Source organism: Glycine max, chromosome 13 (genome assembly GCF_000004515.6).
Source record: "Glycine max cultivar Williams 82 chromosome 13, Glycine_max_v4.0, whole genome shotgun sequence".
Lineage (NCBI taxonomy): Eukaryota > Viridiplantae > Streptophyta > Magnoliopsida > Fabales > Fabaceae > Glycine > Glycine max.
The window spans coordinates 43,825,578-43,842,467 of NC_038249.2; the positions used below are offsets into that span (position 1 = coordinate 43,825,578).

The 16,890-nt window shown below is 33.8% G+C and overlaps 3 protein-coding genes and 1 pseudogene across 4 annotated transcripts; 3 read left to right on the forward strand and 1 right to left on the reverse strand.

The window, feature by feature from the left end:
- The first annotated feature begins 578 nt into the window (after nucleotides 1–578).
- On the forward strand, nucleotides 579–1,734 carry LOC100786528 (putative ALA-interacting subunit 4; annotated as a pseudogene).
- Nucleotides 1,735–2,937: 1,203 nt separating this feature from the next.
- LOC100787072 (protein JINGUBANG) lies at nucleotides 2,938–4,677 on the forward strand. The gene is made up of 2 exons (XM_003542046.5): nucleotides 2,938–3,803; nucleotides 3,926–4,677. The coding sequence occupies exons 1-2, from the start codon at nucleotides 3,207–3,209 to the stop codon at nucleotides 4,652–4,654; spliced, it is 1,326 nt and encodes a 441-aa protein (XP_003542094.1). The 5' UTR covers nucleotides 2,938–3,206; the 3' UTR covers nucleotides 4,655–4,677.
- Nucleotides 4,678–7,151: 2,474 nt separating this feature from the next.
- LOC100806171 (uncharacterized) lies at nucleotides 7,152–10,081 on the forward strand. Its single transcript, XM_003543586.5, has 4 exons — nucleotides 7,152–7,609; nucleotides 8,645–9,089; nucleotides 9,195–9,310; nucleotides 9,558–10,081. The coding sequence occupies exons 1-4, from the start codon at nucleotides 7,195–7,197 to the stop codon at nucleotides 9,965–9,967; spliced, it is 1,386 nt and encodes a 461-aa protein (XP_003543634.1). The 5' UTR covers nucleotides 7,152–7,194; the 3' UTR covers nucleotides 9,968–10,081.
- Nucleotides 10,082–12,157: 2,076 nt separating this feature from the next.
- On the reverse strand, nucleotides 12,158–14,790 carry LOC100806699 (auxin-responsive protein IAA27). Of its 2 annotated transcripts, XM_014766130.3 has the most exons (6): nucleotides 14,387–14,533; nucleotides 13,833–14,276; nucleotides 13,409–13,638; nucleotides 12,945–13,086; nucleotides 12,768–12,829; nucleotides 12,158–12,470 (listed from the first exon to the last, which is right to left on the reverse strand). In XM_014766130.3, exons 2-6 carry the CDS (start codon nucleotides 14,231–14,233, stop codon nucleotides 12,433–12,435), a joined length of 873 nt encoding a protein of 290 aa, XP_014621616.1. In that variant the 5' UTR covers nucleotides 14,234–14,276; nucleotides 14,387–14,533; the 3' UTR covers nucleotides 12,158–12,432. The 2 variants fall into 2 exon arrangements, with proteins under 2 accessions (XP_014621616.1, XP_003543635.1); XM_003543587.5 differs by having other exon boundaries at nucleotides 13,833–14,790.
- Nucleotides 14,791–16,890: the final 2,100 nt, after the last annotated feature.

Here is a 16,890-nt window from a genome sequence, read left to right on the forward strand (position 1 = left end):
ACCTGATTGAAAACAATTTTTTTGCAAACTTTACAGGTCGAGCATAAAATGGAAGCTCCTATTTATATCTATTATCAACTAGATAATTACTACCAGAACCAGTTGCAGAAAAATCTTCTTCCATATTTCTGTTTGAAGTTACATATAAGGAAAGGCATTCAGGCATTGTTTATGTTTATGAAGGCACTGTTTATGCTTACTTGAAACTGCTAGAAACTCGTATGTACTCATCTCCATTAGTGATAGTTTTCAAATTAGCAGTAAATCTTTACGCAGAGGAGTAGCAACTCACTCTCTAACACATTTTTTGTAACAGATTCTTTCTTATTTGTTAAAATTTATAGAAAACTACAAAATTAAGAGAGAAATTCATTAATAACATGTGACATCCACAAAATTTTGTGATTTCTAATAAATTTCAACCAATTGAAGGAAGTGTTTTTGTTTTATCAGCAAATGTTAATTGTTAGGATGCTAATTTTTGTTAGCAGAGAAGATCGAATCCGCTACCTTTCTCTCCTAACCATCCAACCCACCTTATATCTCCTCAATAGAAGGGAGTATTCAAAAGAGTGTGTCAGAAAGTGCATTGTTAGCATACTGTTCTTCTCCATTATTGCAGTGATAGTGTTCAAAACTTCAAATTGTGTTGACATGATTTTGGTTAATTCTTGCAGATATGTTAAGAGTAGAAACGACAAGCAACTGCGGAGTAAGGCAGCATAGGGGGAAACAACGAATTGTTTTCCCGAAGACAAGACAAAAGATAACCAGCCTATTGTTCCCTGTGGTCTCATTGCATGGAGTCTGTTCAACGACACATACAAATTTTCAACCAACAACAAGGACTTGACGGTCAACAAAAAGAACATTGCATGGGGGAGTGACCAAAGGTCCAGATTTGGCTCTGATGTTTATCCTAAAAATTTTCAGCGCGGAGATTTGATTGGGGGTGCAAAACTCAATGAGAGTATACCCGTAAATATATAATATATATATTATTTAATTTCTTCCTTTTATTATTACCCCTTTTTGCATTTTTGTTTTCTTAAGAAAAAGGAAATAACTTGTGTGGTCTTATGGCATACACCAGTGGAGTCAACAAGAGGATCTGATAGTTTGGATGCGAACGGCAGCACTACCTACATTCAGAAAACTATATGGGAAGATAGAGGTTGACCTTGAAGTGAATGATGAGATAGAAATAGCAATAGAAAACAATTATAACACGTATGAGTTTGGAGGGAAAAAGAAGCTGGTTCTCTCAACAACAACTGTCATGGGAGGAAAAAATCCTTTCTTGGGGACAGCATATCTTTTCGTTGGTGGCCTATCCTTACTCTGTGCCATAGGATTCATACTTCTCTATGTCATCAAGCCAAGGTAAAAGATCATGATTTTGCACTGCTAGTTTCCAATTATGCCATACAAACTTCTGACATTGCTTAGTATATTGCTCTTCATGCAGACCTCTTGGGGACCCGTCCTACCTGCCTTGGAACAGAAATCCAGGGAGTATCAAATGACAAGCATGAATTCCAATCTTTCGAATTTGACAATTCTCTATATTTCACTTTGTGAGGCAAGGCCTTCATTCAGGGACTACTACTACTAGGCTTTGTTTTCTCTTGATTACTTGACCAACTTGAAACTCAGTGTATATAAACGTTTCTCTTTCTTTTTTTTTTCTTTTTTTTTATAAATAAAGGACTAGGCTTAAACTTTAGTATAAAATATTGAATTTATTTATATATGTAGTGATTTAGAAGAAAGACAATGAGAATTAATTATCGAGTGAATTAGTTTAAATATTTAGTCCTAATTCATATAAGAATCTCACCTAAGTAATACTTTCTTTTAATAATTAGCAACTTCATGATTAATACACGTCCCCAATGAGCAGGTTCAAGTTTCAAGTTAATGTTGATATACTGTGTTGTACTGAATTTCATGTCAGTAGCAGTGGGTGAATTTTCATGTAAAAGCCAGTGGGTTTTCGAATTTCCTGGAAAGTATGGACTTCCGCAACCACTGCCATTTATTTGCGTTTCTACACATTTAAGCATTCTTCCTCAGCAATTTCCTAACCAAATTTAAGTGAAAATTATGATGTCAAATTCCAGACGGTTTGGTGAGCAATTTTATGACTGGAACTTGAAGGAATTCCTATAATAGAACTTGCAATTAATGCCATAGGTGTCTCGGGAAAAAAGTTGAGACCCATCTCATTTACCATGATCTAATTTTAGAAAAAGAATTTGTCCTCATCATCAGTTAATTCAAATGAAATTCGCATTTCCCTCAAATGCAATTGACTATCTCTCATAACCTTCCATGTAATAGTTGCCAAATCCTTTCATTTATGATATTCACATGTTTATATCTAAAATTTGAACCCAAGAAAAGAATCTTTTTATGAACATCCCAGCATCACTTTCCAGTGCTCTTAAACATGTTAGAACCTTAAAAGACTTCGCATTGATTTGCTATCTTCTTTTCCTGTAGTAAAAAGCTCACGTCAACTCTTCCACACCGACATCTTAAAACAAATGCTTCATTGCATTTTTTTTGTTTGATCTCTGTGTATCACTATAATTGTATAATTTTAGTCATTAAGGTTCTAATTGTGCAATTGAGTAATTAAGTATTATAGTTATGTAATTTTGTTCCTCTGTCGATTATCTTTATAAATATATATATGTATATATATATATATATATATATATATATATTTAATGTTGAGCTAATATGATTTAAGTACACTTTTAATTTCTTAGGTATCAACCATATGGCAATAGTAAAAAATATAAATTAGAATTAAGCCCCGTCAGCCCATGTTAAATAACACATTATTGATATTTCAAATTCAGTATCAAAAATAAAATCAATTAAAAATTTAATGAAAGAGTAATGAAGATACTGAAATTGAAGTTACAATATTTGGAAAACACAATTGACTCAACTAATGCTGCATCTAACCAAATATATGTCCCTGGCCTGCAAATGTACCAATGCTCCTCATTTCTTTAATGCATAAATGTGCAGAAAATATACTATTAATTTTGAACCATTGCAATAAACGAAGTAATAGCCAGCATCTACCACCCCTCCAATTCATAACCCCGTCACACCAACTTCAATGACAAGTCATAACCACCAAGAAACACCCACTGATCTTTGTTTTGGTGTTGAAGAAGAGAAGATCAATGGACGACTCCGCCAAGTCACCTGATCCCACCGCATCCTTTGCTTTTAGATCCTCAAGCACAACACCACCTCAGAGCAACTTGTTGAGAAGCCATTCTACTAAAGAAACCCCTTTCACAAACTTGATTCACTCCCCACCACGCCTCTCTTGTCCCACTCTTTCTCGCAGCCTCCAAAACTCTCCTCTTCACCACCGTCGTCAGTTCTCACCCCCTCCCTCTCCTCCTTCTCCCACAAAACTCTCTGATTCTGACCCTCAAACCACTTACCACTGTGCCTCTTCTGTCCTCAGAAACGATGGCCAAATCCTCTCCATTTCCCTCTCATCAAATGGCTTGGTCTACACTGGCTCTGACTCCAACCTTGTGAGGGTGTGGAAGCTCCCTGAGTTCACTGAATGTGGACAACTCAGGACCAAGGCTTGCAGGGTGGTGGCTCTCCAAGTGTCCAATGACACGGTTTATGCAGCATATGGTGATGGCAAAATAAGGGTGTGGAGAAGAACTTGGGATAAGGTGTTGAAGCATGTTCGGTTGGCTACCATCCCAAAGACACTAGGCTATGTCCGCAGCTACATCGCCGGCAAAGACAAGACAGTAAGTATCTATTAAAAATGTTGTTTCAATGTGGCATGTAACTAGAAAATATTTAACGTAAGAAACAATCGTAACCCACATAACGAAATACCACTTAAGAATTTCTTATGATTGTTTGACAGATGCACAAGGGGCTAATAACGTCAATGGTAATCAACACAGCGGAGGACATTCTATACACAGCTTCACTCGACAAAACGGTGAAAGTGTGGAGAATCTCAGACATGAAGTGCATAGAGACCATCAAGGCACACACTGAGCCAATCAACGCCATAATCGTGGCTGATGATGGGGTCCTCTACACAGCCTCAGATGATGCCACGGTGAGAGTTTGGCGTAGAAATTTTTGCAGCCATGACCAGCCTCATTCTCTCACAGTAACATTACACGCCAAGTACTCCCCAGTGAAGGCCTTAACACTAACCCCAGATGCTGGAATTCTGTACGGTGGATGCACTGATGGCTACATACACTACTGGCACAAGGGTTGGTTTGCGGGGCAGTTACAATACGGTGGCTCAATCCAAGGGCACACGCATGCAGTGTTGTGTCTGGCAAGTGTGGCCAAATATGTAGTGAGTGGCTCGGCTGACTCAACGAGCAGGGTTTGGGCTAGAGAACAAGATGGTCAACACACGTGTCTGGCAGTTCTAGTGGGCCATAGAGGGCCAATCAGGTGTGTGACAGCATTCTTAGGAGGGAGATTACTGGAAGATAATGAAGATAGTTGCTGCACCATTTGCACTGGGAGCCTTGATGGGGTCTTCAAGCTTTGGCGTCTCACTCATAACAATCACTGCTCATCCCCACCTGGGGCCAAGTACTTTGATCTCTGCAAGGGACTTTCATGATTAATTACCACTATTTTTATTTATATTTGCATTCGAGGACTAAGCTCAATAGGGTAAGGATCCTCTTTGATTTCTATTTCTGTAAAGTTTTTTTTTTTTTTTGGACTTGCGGCAGTCACGTTATAAGCCAACTTAATTTTTGATAAAAAAAAAAAGAGGAGTAACCAGTCATTGGTCTCTTTTAACATAAATTGATAGTTTGGAATTTTTATACAACCATTTGAGAAGTATTTGAATATTTTTAAATTCAAGATATAATCATATTTGTTAGTCTGAGTTTTGTATCATCTTTTAAGATGATAATGATAATAGTGACGATGACGTTGACATTAGTAATATATGTTAGTAATCATTATAATGACACAATATAATGGTGGTGACAACAAAAATATGAGAAATATGTATTTTTTTTAAAATTAAAAATTAATTTCATAAAATATTTTTTATTTTAAAAATGAATGTAAAAGTATTTAAAAATTATTTTAGCTTCACTTTTGCTAAACATATTTTGTTTTAAAAATTACATTCAAAAAGTCAAAAACTCCAACTACTCCAAACATATCCTTGTTTTTAAAAAAAAACATATTCCTTGTGTTCAGTTTTTAAGAATATATTCATTTCTATCCATTAATATTATTTTAAAAAATTAATGAAACATTAAATATTTTATAAATTTATCCTTAACATTAATTGAAAAATAAAATGATAATAATATTAAGTATTTAAATGAATTTATTTTTGATTATTCAAAAAATTATTTAATAATTGTTTTTTTATCTTATTATATAATCTTGGAAGAAGTGTCGTTTTTTTGAGAGAGAGGAAGAAGTGTCTTAATAACCATCACATTCTTTAAATTATTTCAATTTATTTCGTTGGTGCCTTGTGTCAGTGTTTCCCTATTTATGAGAGATTGAAAAAAAACAAAATAGAAGAATGTGTTAGGTTTTATGACACAATAAGCATAAATGTGAATCAAATAGTTAAAACTAGCATAGAGAATGATATAGAAACTTTTTCTTTATAAGAAAAAAGCTACACCTTTATAAAAGAAAAACATGTTTTAAAAATGAATTTAATGATATGTATTGACTATATAAAATATTTATATATTCTTATTTAATTATAATTTGTTATTAATATAATTTAAAAGAATTATTATAAAAATTAATAAACTTACGGTATATTATGAATTATAATTAGAGGACGGTGTAAACAAAATTTACACTTTTACTGCACAATCCTTGTTTTCTTTAAAAATTATTATGTTGCAGAAAAGTATAAAACTGTGTTGGTTACTTGGTTATTGAACTTGTAGTTCTGGTTATTATGGCCTCACTAAACGACGTAGCTTTCCATAACAAGAATCATAGTTTCAACTTTGATGCAAAAGGTACAAGATGTCAGCTCAGCTGGCTCAATCATCTTTGTTAGAAACAATAAAACAAATGCATGTCTCCTTTCCTACACATGAAAAAAGAAAGAAAGAATCCATTGGCACCGTTTGGATTATGACCTCTCCACCTCTTTAGTAACCAGCAAACGCAAAACACAAAGAATTGATATGGAATTTGGAACGTTTGCATCCAAACAGAGCTCCTAGACACACCATGATTGGAATCTGGAAGATATATATATTGATGGGATGTGCTTGTGTTTGCCTTCCTTCCTTTTGCTCTATTCTTGCCTTTGCTCACCATTGTTTTCGTCCCTTCCATTTTTTGTTATTTGTTATAAACAAAACATATATTATTACAATTTCTTGGAGATAAGACAATTCTAACATGTATTTTCTTTCTTACGCCTTTTATTTTTTTTTTTCAGGGGAATCGGATGTCTTTCATATATTTATTTATCTTTTAAAAAATTATGAATATTAACCTACATAAAAAAAGTCAAACATATAAGTTTAGTAACCGATAAATTTATATTTTAATTAAAACATATTATAAAATATTTTTTAAACTAAATTATCTTAAAACTGATAAACATATACCATATTAACGGTGTTAGATTTAATTTTTATAAAAATTAATTGGTCTATTTTTATTTTTGTCTCATGTTTTAAGTAATGATTATTTTGATTTTTATAGATTATAAATTTGTTTACATAATTTTTTTTCAATAATTTATTAATCTATTATCTAATCCAAAAAGAAGATAGATTTATATATAAAAAAATATTATATGAAATAGTCTATTAACAAATCTATCTAAGTTTTCAAATAAAATAAACTTATTTAACCAAAACCTTATTTGATGTTAGTATATTCCCATTCCTATCCGCAACTCATCAATTAAGATTTTTCAAAGCAGCAACATCTATTGAACAAAATCTCTCACTTGAGTAAAAAAAAATCTTTCATAAATATTAATAATTAATCCTAAACATGAGCGGTGAACAACTATATAAGATTTTTATTTTATAAATTTGATCATGCCAGTAATTTTATTCATTTTTAAATAATAATAATAATCTTTTACATAGAGGCAGTGAGTGTGTGGCACAGCAATTGGTTAAATTAAGAAGAAAGAAAAGAATGTCATCATCTCCACAGACACAGAGCAGCAGCAGCACCCCTACTCACCGCCATCCCAATCTCTCCGCGCCCTCCATGTTGGAGCGGACACTCTCCTCCCGCCGCGTCAACTCCTACGCTGACGACGACGCCGACGCCGATGTAGACGCCGACGAATCCAAGACTAAGAAGAACCAACACATTCTCTTCCGCATCACCACCAGAGCCTCCAATTACCTCTCCCGAATCGCCGGTTCCGGCTCCTTCTACCTCCCCTGCGTCACCATCGTCCTCTTCGTCTTCTTCGCTTTCTCCTTCCTCTTCACATCTCGCGGCTTCGTCTGCATCTCCTCTTCCTACACCCCCGTCTCCCGCGCCGGCTTCTTCGGCTTCGATGGCCTCGACTCCGATTTCGGATCCCTCGGCGTGCCCTGCTGTAAGTCTCTTTGTTCTGATCTGATCTCTTCCTCAGCCATTTTCGCTTTTCTTTCGGATCTAATGCTTGGTTCGGAGATGTGCAAGATAAAAAATAATTAAATTAAATTAAATGCTTCTACTACATTCATTTTACTATTTCCTGATCCTTTAATTTTAATTGCATGTGTTGTTCCTGAACGGTTATTTGAATGCTGATGAAAATCCCTGTGTCTGTTAAACTAGCCAGCTGTTCAAAGGTAGCAATGTGGCTGTATGCATTTATCAATTCTGCTAACCATTTTATTTCCCTTACGGTAACGATTAAGAAATCAATAAGCGGAAATTTTTTTCATAGAAATAAATGCTATAATTTCCAATGAAGCTTTCAGTTTTTGTTTTGAGTGGGTGACATTATATCTTTTTAGAATTTGCATTTGAGCCTAACTCAACAAAAAGCTACCACTTCACTGTTTTGACTATATTACTAATCAATGTGGATTTTCAACACCCGCTCACGATGAAGACCGGATATCTGTAGGTGCTCCGATTATGGCCTGTAAGAGTGTGACCCAATAGGTCCAACATCAACCACTAGGATAAGCTTTAATACTGCCTTAGATTGTATATCCATATTATTAGTCAATGTGGTATCACCAACTATCTTCCTACAAATCTTTCTATAGATTTTCTTAATACTTTATTAATAAAGTATTAAATGAAAGAGTAAATGCATTTAATGTCTTGGGATTGGAAATATAAAAAAATTCAATACTTATCATACAAAGTGAGGAGGAAGATTAGTAGGATGATGATGTTGGGCGCAGGGGGTGTAGAATTATTCTGTTAGTGTTAGGTAACAGAAATGTATGAAGTGTTTGTGGCCAAACTAATATTTTGTGAACGAACTTGTCATTTTAAGCATTATGGAATTGGGAGTAAAATGATGATTTTTAATTTTAACACTCTTGTTTCACATCCTTACTTTTAATTTTGAAATCATTAAGTCGTGCTGTTGAATTGTTGTGGGATACTTATAATCTTATTCTTGGTAAAGGCAGATCGAAACATGGTAAATCTGTGGAATGGACATCAAAAGATTTACTCAAGGGGTTAGAAGAGTTTGTTCCTATATATGAAACCCGGCCAATCAAGAACAACATGTACGGGATGGGCTTTGACCACAGCTTTGGGCTTTGGTTTATTGCCCGCTGGCTGGAGCCAGATCTGATGATCGAGAGTGGTGCTTTCAAAGGACATTCAACTTGGGTTTTGCGGCAGGCTATGCCAGATACACCAATTATTTCTCTTTCACCTAGGCATCCAGAAAAGTACCTGAAAAAGGGACCTGCTTATGTTGACGGTAACTGCACGTATTATGCTGGGAAGGACTTTGTGGATTTTGGGAGCGTTGATTGGCCCAACGTGATGAAGAAACACGGGATTTCGGACCTTAATCGGGTTCTTATATTTTTTGATGACCACCAGAATGAATTGAAAAGGTGATTTACTAGATCTTTGAGATGCAAGGTTCAATAGTTGAGTGCTTCTGATGAAACAGTTATTGATTATTACTATTATTATTTTATATATGTCAAAATGAGCAGAATTGAACAAGCTTTGAAAGCTGGGTTCCGACATCTTGTCTTTGAGGATAACTATGACACTGGAACTGGTGATCATTATTCATTAAGGCAGATATGTGATCAATCTTATATTAGAGGTATGTAAATTCACTTTCTAGAATTATTATTTGTTGTTGCCATAGTAAGTGTAGCATCCAGCTGGAAAATATTTGGTTGGTTTCAGACAACTTTTGATAATCCTTACAGCGGTGTGGAATTAATTTTCTCTATTTAAATTTTTTAATATATATTCTATTAGGCTATTAGCATTAGGGGTACCTGGTAAGCAATAACTTGTTCCCCATAAGGAAATTCATTTCTATTCCATTCTCTTGTTGATCAAAGGTGGGGGGCACAGTTGCTTTAAAGACAGTGATGAAGCTAGGATCAGGTCAAGGAGGAAGAAATTCTGGGAGAAAGCAGTTGATATTGAAGAACTTTGTGGGCCAAATGAAGCATGGTGGGGAGTTAGAGGCTATATGCGGGATAACTTTAATCATAGTAATGAGCCAATATCTTATGCTCAACATTTCCAGAATAGCCGGTATATTGAATCTATTCTTGATGTTTACTGGGAACTCCCTCCGGTTGCTGGTCCTTCCCTCACCCATCAAACCAGATATGATCCTGCTCGTGCACCCAGTCCTATTGTTGAAGATGGGCGGTATGGCTTGTTCCGAAGGCTGGGTTTGGCCAACCTTGACAATTCTGTATTTAATGGATACACTCAGATGGCTTATTTACAGATATCTTAACAATAATTTAGAGTTTCTTAGACAAGGGTATGATGTAGTAGAAGGAAGTTTTGTACCTGTATTATGTATGCATTGTTTCTTCTGCCTGATTTGGCTTAAGATGTAGTTTTTTTATTCTTCTTGGCCGTTTCCTTTTGAAATTCAAGCTAAGTTATCTTTAGTCAATGCTGAATTCTTTCTAATATGGTTTTGTTCCTTATTCACTTAACTATATCAATGTGTCAGTAATCTTTCTAGATAATCGTTTCAAAAGTTTGGTATTATAAATCTGCATCATCCTCTGTAACAGTTCAAAATCACAATAGCACACATAAATGAGATTGGTTTTAAGGCGAGGGCGACACGACACCTAATGGTCAGAGGATTCCAACCTCACATCTTATTATGTTGTCAACGCATATGACAATAATGCACTGTTGGAGTCTTATATAGTTTGGAAATGGCTGTTGCAAATTTCAGCGCATTTTTTGCCGGTAAACTAGACTTTGGTGTCGTCTTCGGCCTTCATTTATACTTGCAGTTGTAGGGTCCGGGTGCAACACTCCTGCAGCACCACACTGACCATTGACGCTAATTCTATAAACACTGCATTCATTTCGTCTCTGCCACTTTTGCCTTCGAAATCCTTGTTTCATTTCCCTTCCCTTGGTTCATATTAAATGTAATCTTAGCTAGTGCCAAATTTTGTATATACATATGTGCGTGTGTTTTTGTTGAATTTGTTACAACTTCACTGAGAGTATTGAATAATGTCAGCGTTCAATTAGTGTTGTTTCCCTCGACCCTTTTCCTAAGAGCCATTGATACTATTGGTGAGGTGAGATGATCATGAAGCCTGGGTGCAACCAAGAGCTGTATCGGGAGGACTATCTAGAGGTTATTGCTTCCTACACTCTTTCCGGATTGTTTTTTTTAACCTTTCAAATTGATCATTCCAGAAGCCAAAAAAAAAAAAGGAGTGCATTCTAGATTTCAGATTGGCCATTCCAGAAGGCAATTGGGAGTGCAGGAAGCAATAGCCCTATCTATATCTAGAGCTGCCTCAATGGGAGACTTTAGCCCACTGGTATTTTGAGCCCAATTTTTGGGCTAGTCTGGAATGGTTATCTTATCTTGAATGATGGACCATTTGACTATAACTTATTTTTAGGACACGACCATAGTTTGATTTCTTTGTAATAAAATCGTGTACTATTTAAGTGTGATAAATTATTTATTAATCCATATAAGCAAATCACGCATCCTGTCGCCTTTCAAAAAAAAAAAAAAAACAAACCATGCATCCTATCGCGCTAAATTCGATTATATAATATCCGGTGTGATATAGTAACTTTAAAAAAAAAGTTAGATTTAGTATGATATAATCGTTAAAAAAAAATTAGTATGGTAAAATGCATATTTATTTATTTATGTGAATAAATAAATGATTCTACAATTCAATTATTGCAGTTTTACTGTGGAGAAGCCAAACTCTTACGCGCTTTTCATTCCAAAGTTATAAAAAGTGAGGATATTTGGGAGAACTAAACAGAATAATTATTTTATAAATTATTTCACCAAGCAGTGAAAAAAAACTTTTTATTTTATAATGAACAAATCGAAATACACGAAACTTAAATTTACTTCTTTATTAAAAAAAAAGTATTGTTATTTCGTACGAAGCCGTTGTCGCACGAATTGCACAAATCATTACGTGTCATTCCATGAGTGCAGTTATAATTGATGAAATACAAGACACCGTATGTTATGATAAAAATAACCAATCATCTTCTTTTGTGTATCATTTTACGAAAATGTTTTACGTGACAATTAGAATTTTCCTAAAAATTATATTCAACTCTCAAGCTTAATGCTAATCTTCCCGTTCATTAGAATTGAATTTCTGTTCGACTTTTCCAATTAAAATATCGTGCTTAATGCTAAATTAAGCATTTCAGTGTTCCGGCATTCTGTTCTTTTAAACAGGTATCTTCCTTGAATTGAGAGCAACCTTAGAATATAGAAATGATAGAATTTAAACATATAACAAACAGCACAACCAGCAAATTTCCTCTTTATTCTGGGGACTAACATTATATGACCAAGAGATATGGTTATTACCATTTAATAACAAAATACAAATGTTCAGTATGTATAATGAAAATAAAATACATGAAGAAAATTCAGAATAGTTATAGAGGGAAACAGGGAAAAGCACAACAAGCAATTCTTTTATACAGCAACTAGAATCCAAGGATACACAAAATAGAGAAACAAACAAAATATGTGTATATATTGTCTGGATGTCTCCAGTTGAATTCTACTGATAAAACTTGTCATACTATATATATTAATGCACAAAAACTGAGACACTGAATAGCATATGTTTTTGATTTTGAACAGAATCATAAACTCAAACACCCTTGGAAATCTTTATATGCTTCAATGAATACCCCCCGCTTTGGTCTAATGGGGTTTTTTCTGCATTAGTTTTGGCTCCTAGATTTTTCCATGGCCCTTGGAGCTGCAACCAAGACAATTGAGAACAAATTTTTAAGAAATCTTGCATTCCAATATAAAACCGGTGATCCATATCAAAGATTATGATGAAAGATGGCATTAACAATGGAGTGATTCTAATACGACATTAGAATATAAAAAAAAACTACATTAAATTAACATTTTCAATCAATTGCCTAATAAACAAGAATTCATGCAAGAATAGCCTTACAACTTCCTTAGAAGAGCCTTTAATCCAGAAAGTACTGCGCATGTAAATCAGTAAATGCATGCTAAAACTAAAAGTAAGAATAAGACATACCTAGCCCAATTGCCTCAGAGCCCTTCATGATCCTTAGTCTCCGACATGAATCAGTGAACATCCTGCATTAACAAAGGATTTAACATGTTCAACCAGAGCTATCATAATTGAAAAACAACATTATCTTAAAATTTATAAATTATAATTATAATCATGACAATAGGAGAAATAACTTACTCCCAAGGAACATCACCCACAAGCATCCAGTCTCCATCTTTATCTTCATATGTAAGAACATATTCAGATCCATGGAGAAGATCCCTCAAAGAGCTCTCACTTAGTCCATCTTTCCCAGGAAGTCCAGGAGAATTGCATTGACCTAATTTTATGAATAGGAAAACGTAAGGGTGCAAAGTGGTTATGGTTATGCAGAATTTCAAGAGGGAAATAGTGGCTAAAAAAGAAGCAGCTTAGGCTCTTTCTAGCCAAGCGAAACAACACAGATGTCAAATTCCAAATTTTTAGATTTAGCAAATACAAGTTTCAATGTTGATCGATTGGTTAAAAAAACTAACTATTAGCCTTTGAAAGTCAAGCTAAAGAAACTAATGAAAAATACTATTAGCCTTTGAAAGGGCATGTAAAAGAAACTTGTGAAAAAAGCAAATACACATGAATTTTGAAGAAGGTATAGGTAGTACCAATGGTGAAGCAGCTGAACATCTTCTCAAGAGCTGAGGAAAGTTCCATATAGTTGTTATAGGTTTTGAGATCAACCTTTCTAAGATAAGGGGCACCATCCATACTGACTTTCACATAGAGACAACCAAATCCTGATTTTCCCTCAGCTTCATCATTGTTCTTTGTCAAATTAGAGGCCATCGTGTTCTTTCGGAAAGATCGAATTGGTGGCCATCCCACAACTTGTGCCCTGTCCGAAAATGAATTCTATATTAGAGTAATATCAGAAGACGAAAAATTTCCCATAAAGGGAAAAAGAAATCATCAGCCACTTCACTTTTTTGCAATAGAATCAATATCTAACTGAAAAACCAGGATTAAAAATATGACTATCAATTTTTAGTCACACAATTTGTTTACACGAGCTTTAACAAACAAACATACTTAGCAGCAGGAGCAATTGCATGGGCATTTGTTGCAGCAAACTGATCATTGTTTTCCTGAACCGGTTTGGCTGATTGAGGAACTGCACCAACCTCTTTGATGGTGGTGTTAGTTTGAGTGTCTAAACCAATAAGAGGCTTCCCAACATTGCCACCTCTTGGAGAGAACAAAGCAGAAGCTCCTTGAGATCCCTCAGTGACAGAAGAGGTGTCAATGGCATCAGAGAAGCCCCTCTTGGCCCCAGCCTTCAAAGAACAAACATTGTTATTGTTGTTCTGCAACTCTTTGCCAAAAAGACAGAGTGCAGAACCTGATTTTCTCTCTGGAGACTCGCAACCAGGGAGGCCAAGCCTCAGCTCTGTCTCCTTCAAGTTCAGTGATGATGAGTTTTTACCATCCATTGACGGATTCTCTGCCAACCCTATGTAATCATGTTCCAATGCTCTAGACATCAAAGCCACAAGATGATAGGATTCAGAATATGCAACACAGGTGGTTTAAACAAGTGGACTATACTAATACTATATATGATAAAAGATAATATATAAATTTACAGATCTTTGAATAGAAAGAACAGAGAGAGTATGCAAGCAAGTCCAGGAGCTGGTTTTGTTGATGCACAAAACAGCCTTCTCCGCCCTTTCTCTAGTCAACTTTTTTCCTCTCTAATGACAGAATAAAAAGAAAAACAAGACATTTCATTTTACATTTTTTAAGGCTATTTTCTTAAACTAAAATTAAAAGACCACTTATTAACCTACCTAATATAAATCAGCAGCAATTTTTTTGTATTAAGGTGAAATTTCAATTATTAATGTTGAACAACAACAACAACAAAAATAAACTCAATATTGGAATTTTTTTGGAAGGCTCATAATATTGGATTTAAGTTTTGTTATATTTTAATCATCAAATACACAAATCGGTTGATATGATATTTATTTTAGGTTTACTCATCATTTTGAATTTAAGTCCCAGACACATAGTTATATTAAATACTTAAAAACAAAATTTTATTGTTTAACATAATAATTTTATTCAATATAGTTATCTTTTGTCCACATTAATTTTATGTGAATTAAGTGAAATTATATAACTATGTATTTACTAAAAAAGAGATTTAACAAAACATATTTCTTTGAGAAAAACTTCATTATGTGTTTAAAAATAGATGATAAGTTATTAAACACAATATTTTTATGTAAAAACATAAAAAAAAACATTAACTTTTAAATGTAATTTAAAGAATTTGATCAAATATATTTAAAACTTCACATCGTATAACAATGGAAATTTTCTGATTGGTATAATAATATAATAATACAAGATATGATAACAATGTCTAGTGTGTATAAAGATATTCTTTTTATGAGTATATTGAAGATGAATATATTGTTATTGGACTGGTTGCATTGGTTTAGGAGCATTAGTATTAGTATAAGCATTTGCACCGACAGGTGGCTGAGTATTCCCCGGCAACCTTTTTTTAATTTTTCTATGACGAGTAGAATAGAATAGAAAAGGTTCCAAGTTGCAAAGTATGGAATGGAATTATTATTATTATGCGAGGTTAAAGTGAAACAGAGAATAATAACTGTGGCGGTGCATATTTCATTCGTATCCAACCCTAATAATTGTGTGAAGATGGGATCGGACGGTGTATATGGTGGTTAGGGGACAAAACGGCGTTCAGTTGTTGGCGTCGACTTTGACACTCATCATTTCATAAATTAATAAAATGTCTACCTCACTTCATTCCCTCTTCTCTTATAATTCTAACTAGAACACTATTACTATACTATGTTCATTCAACACTCTACAGAGCCTACACTATCCTTAGGCTCCGTTCGTTCGTTTGACCAAAACGGACCCAATTTCTCAAGTCAAATTGTACTTTTCTTATTCATCTCTTCAGAGTTGAAACAAATTCAAGAAGGATATTAATGAGTTTAATTTACTTGTTTGGGTAAGGCTTATAAATTATTATCATTTTTTTAATACCTGAATAAAAAAAATACATGACAAAAACCATCAACCAAATGCAATGAGATGGGGTAATATTATAAAAATGAACATTATTTCCGTGTATATAATATGCAATTGAATATAAAAAATTTGTATATTCTTAATACATTCTTTTTAAATTTATTTACGATCAAAATAATTTATTTGACAACGTTGAAAATGACAATTTTTTTTAAAAATCTATTTGTTGTATATAATAAGACACTTTGACCCTTTTCATCTCTCAGGTAATTTTTATTATATTTGTATAGTTTAGGAAAAATACAAAGAACTTATAAAAGTAGTAGTATAGCCATGATTCAAGAATTCGTTAGCTAAAAAAGCAAGAAGTATCTAATCTTGTCTAAAATTGAGACTGACCTCCAGACCCAACACAAGTTTTAATTTAGAAACCTAACAAGTTGCTTGTGCAAACTGAGGTTGGCAAAAGGAGAGAGAGGTAGCTGTTATAAACATATATTTTCCACCAATTATTAGTTTCCACGACTAGAAGTCATTTCTTTATGTTTCCCCCCTTAAATTAATTGAATTGAGTACTAGGTACATTGCATCGACTTCGATTCTGCCCCCACACATCAATATATAGTACTGATATAATGAATTGTTGGTACTTGGTATAGTTGTACATGTCTTTCCTTCCTTTTAGTAAATGGGGCTGCTCATCAATGCCGTATTCTCCTTGTTGTTGAGCTTTGAAACCTCATCTCTTAACATAGATGCCTAACATGGTTCAAGTTTTAAAGTAATAGGTTAAATTGTAATTTTTTATTTTTTTTATTTTTTAAATTTATGTTTTTGATCCTCTTGAATTTTAATTTTAACATTTTAAGCTTCTTAATTTTATAAATCGATGATTTTGATCCTCTTAATAAATTATTAACAAATAATTTTAATTAATTAAGTTATTAAGTTAATTATAAATTAATCAAAATTATTAATTATTAAAAATGAATAAAAAATTATTATATATATATATAATACCAAACATACTGAAAATTATTATTTATATGTATATAATTAATACCAAACATAC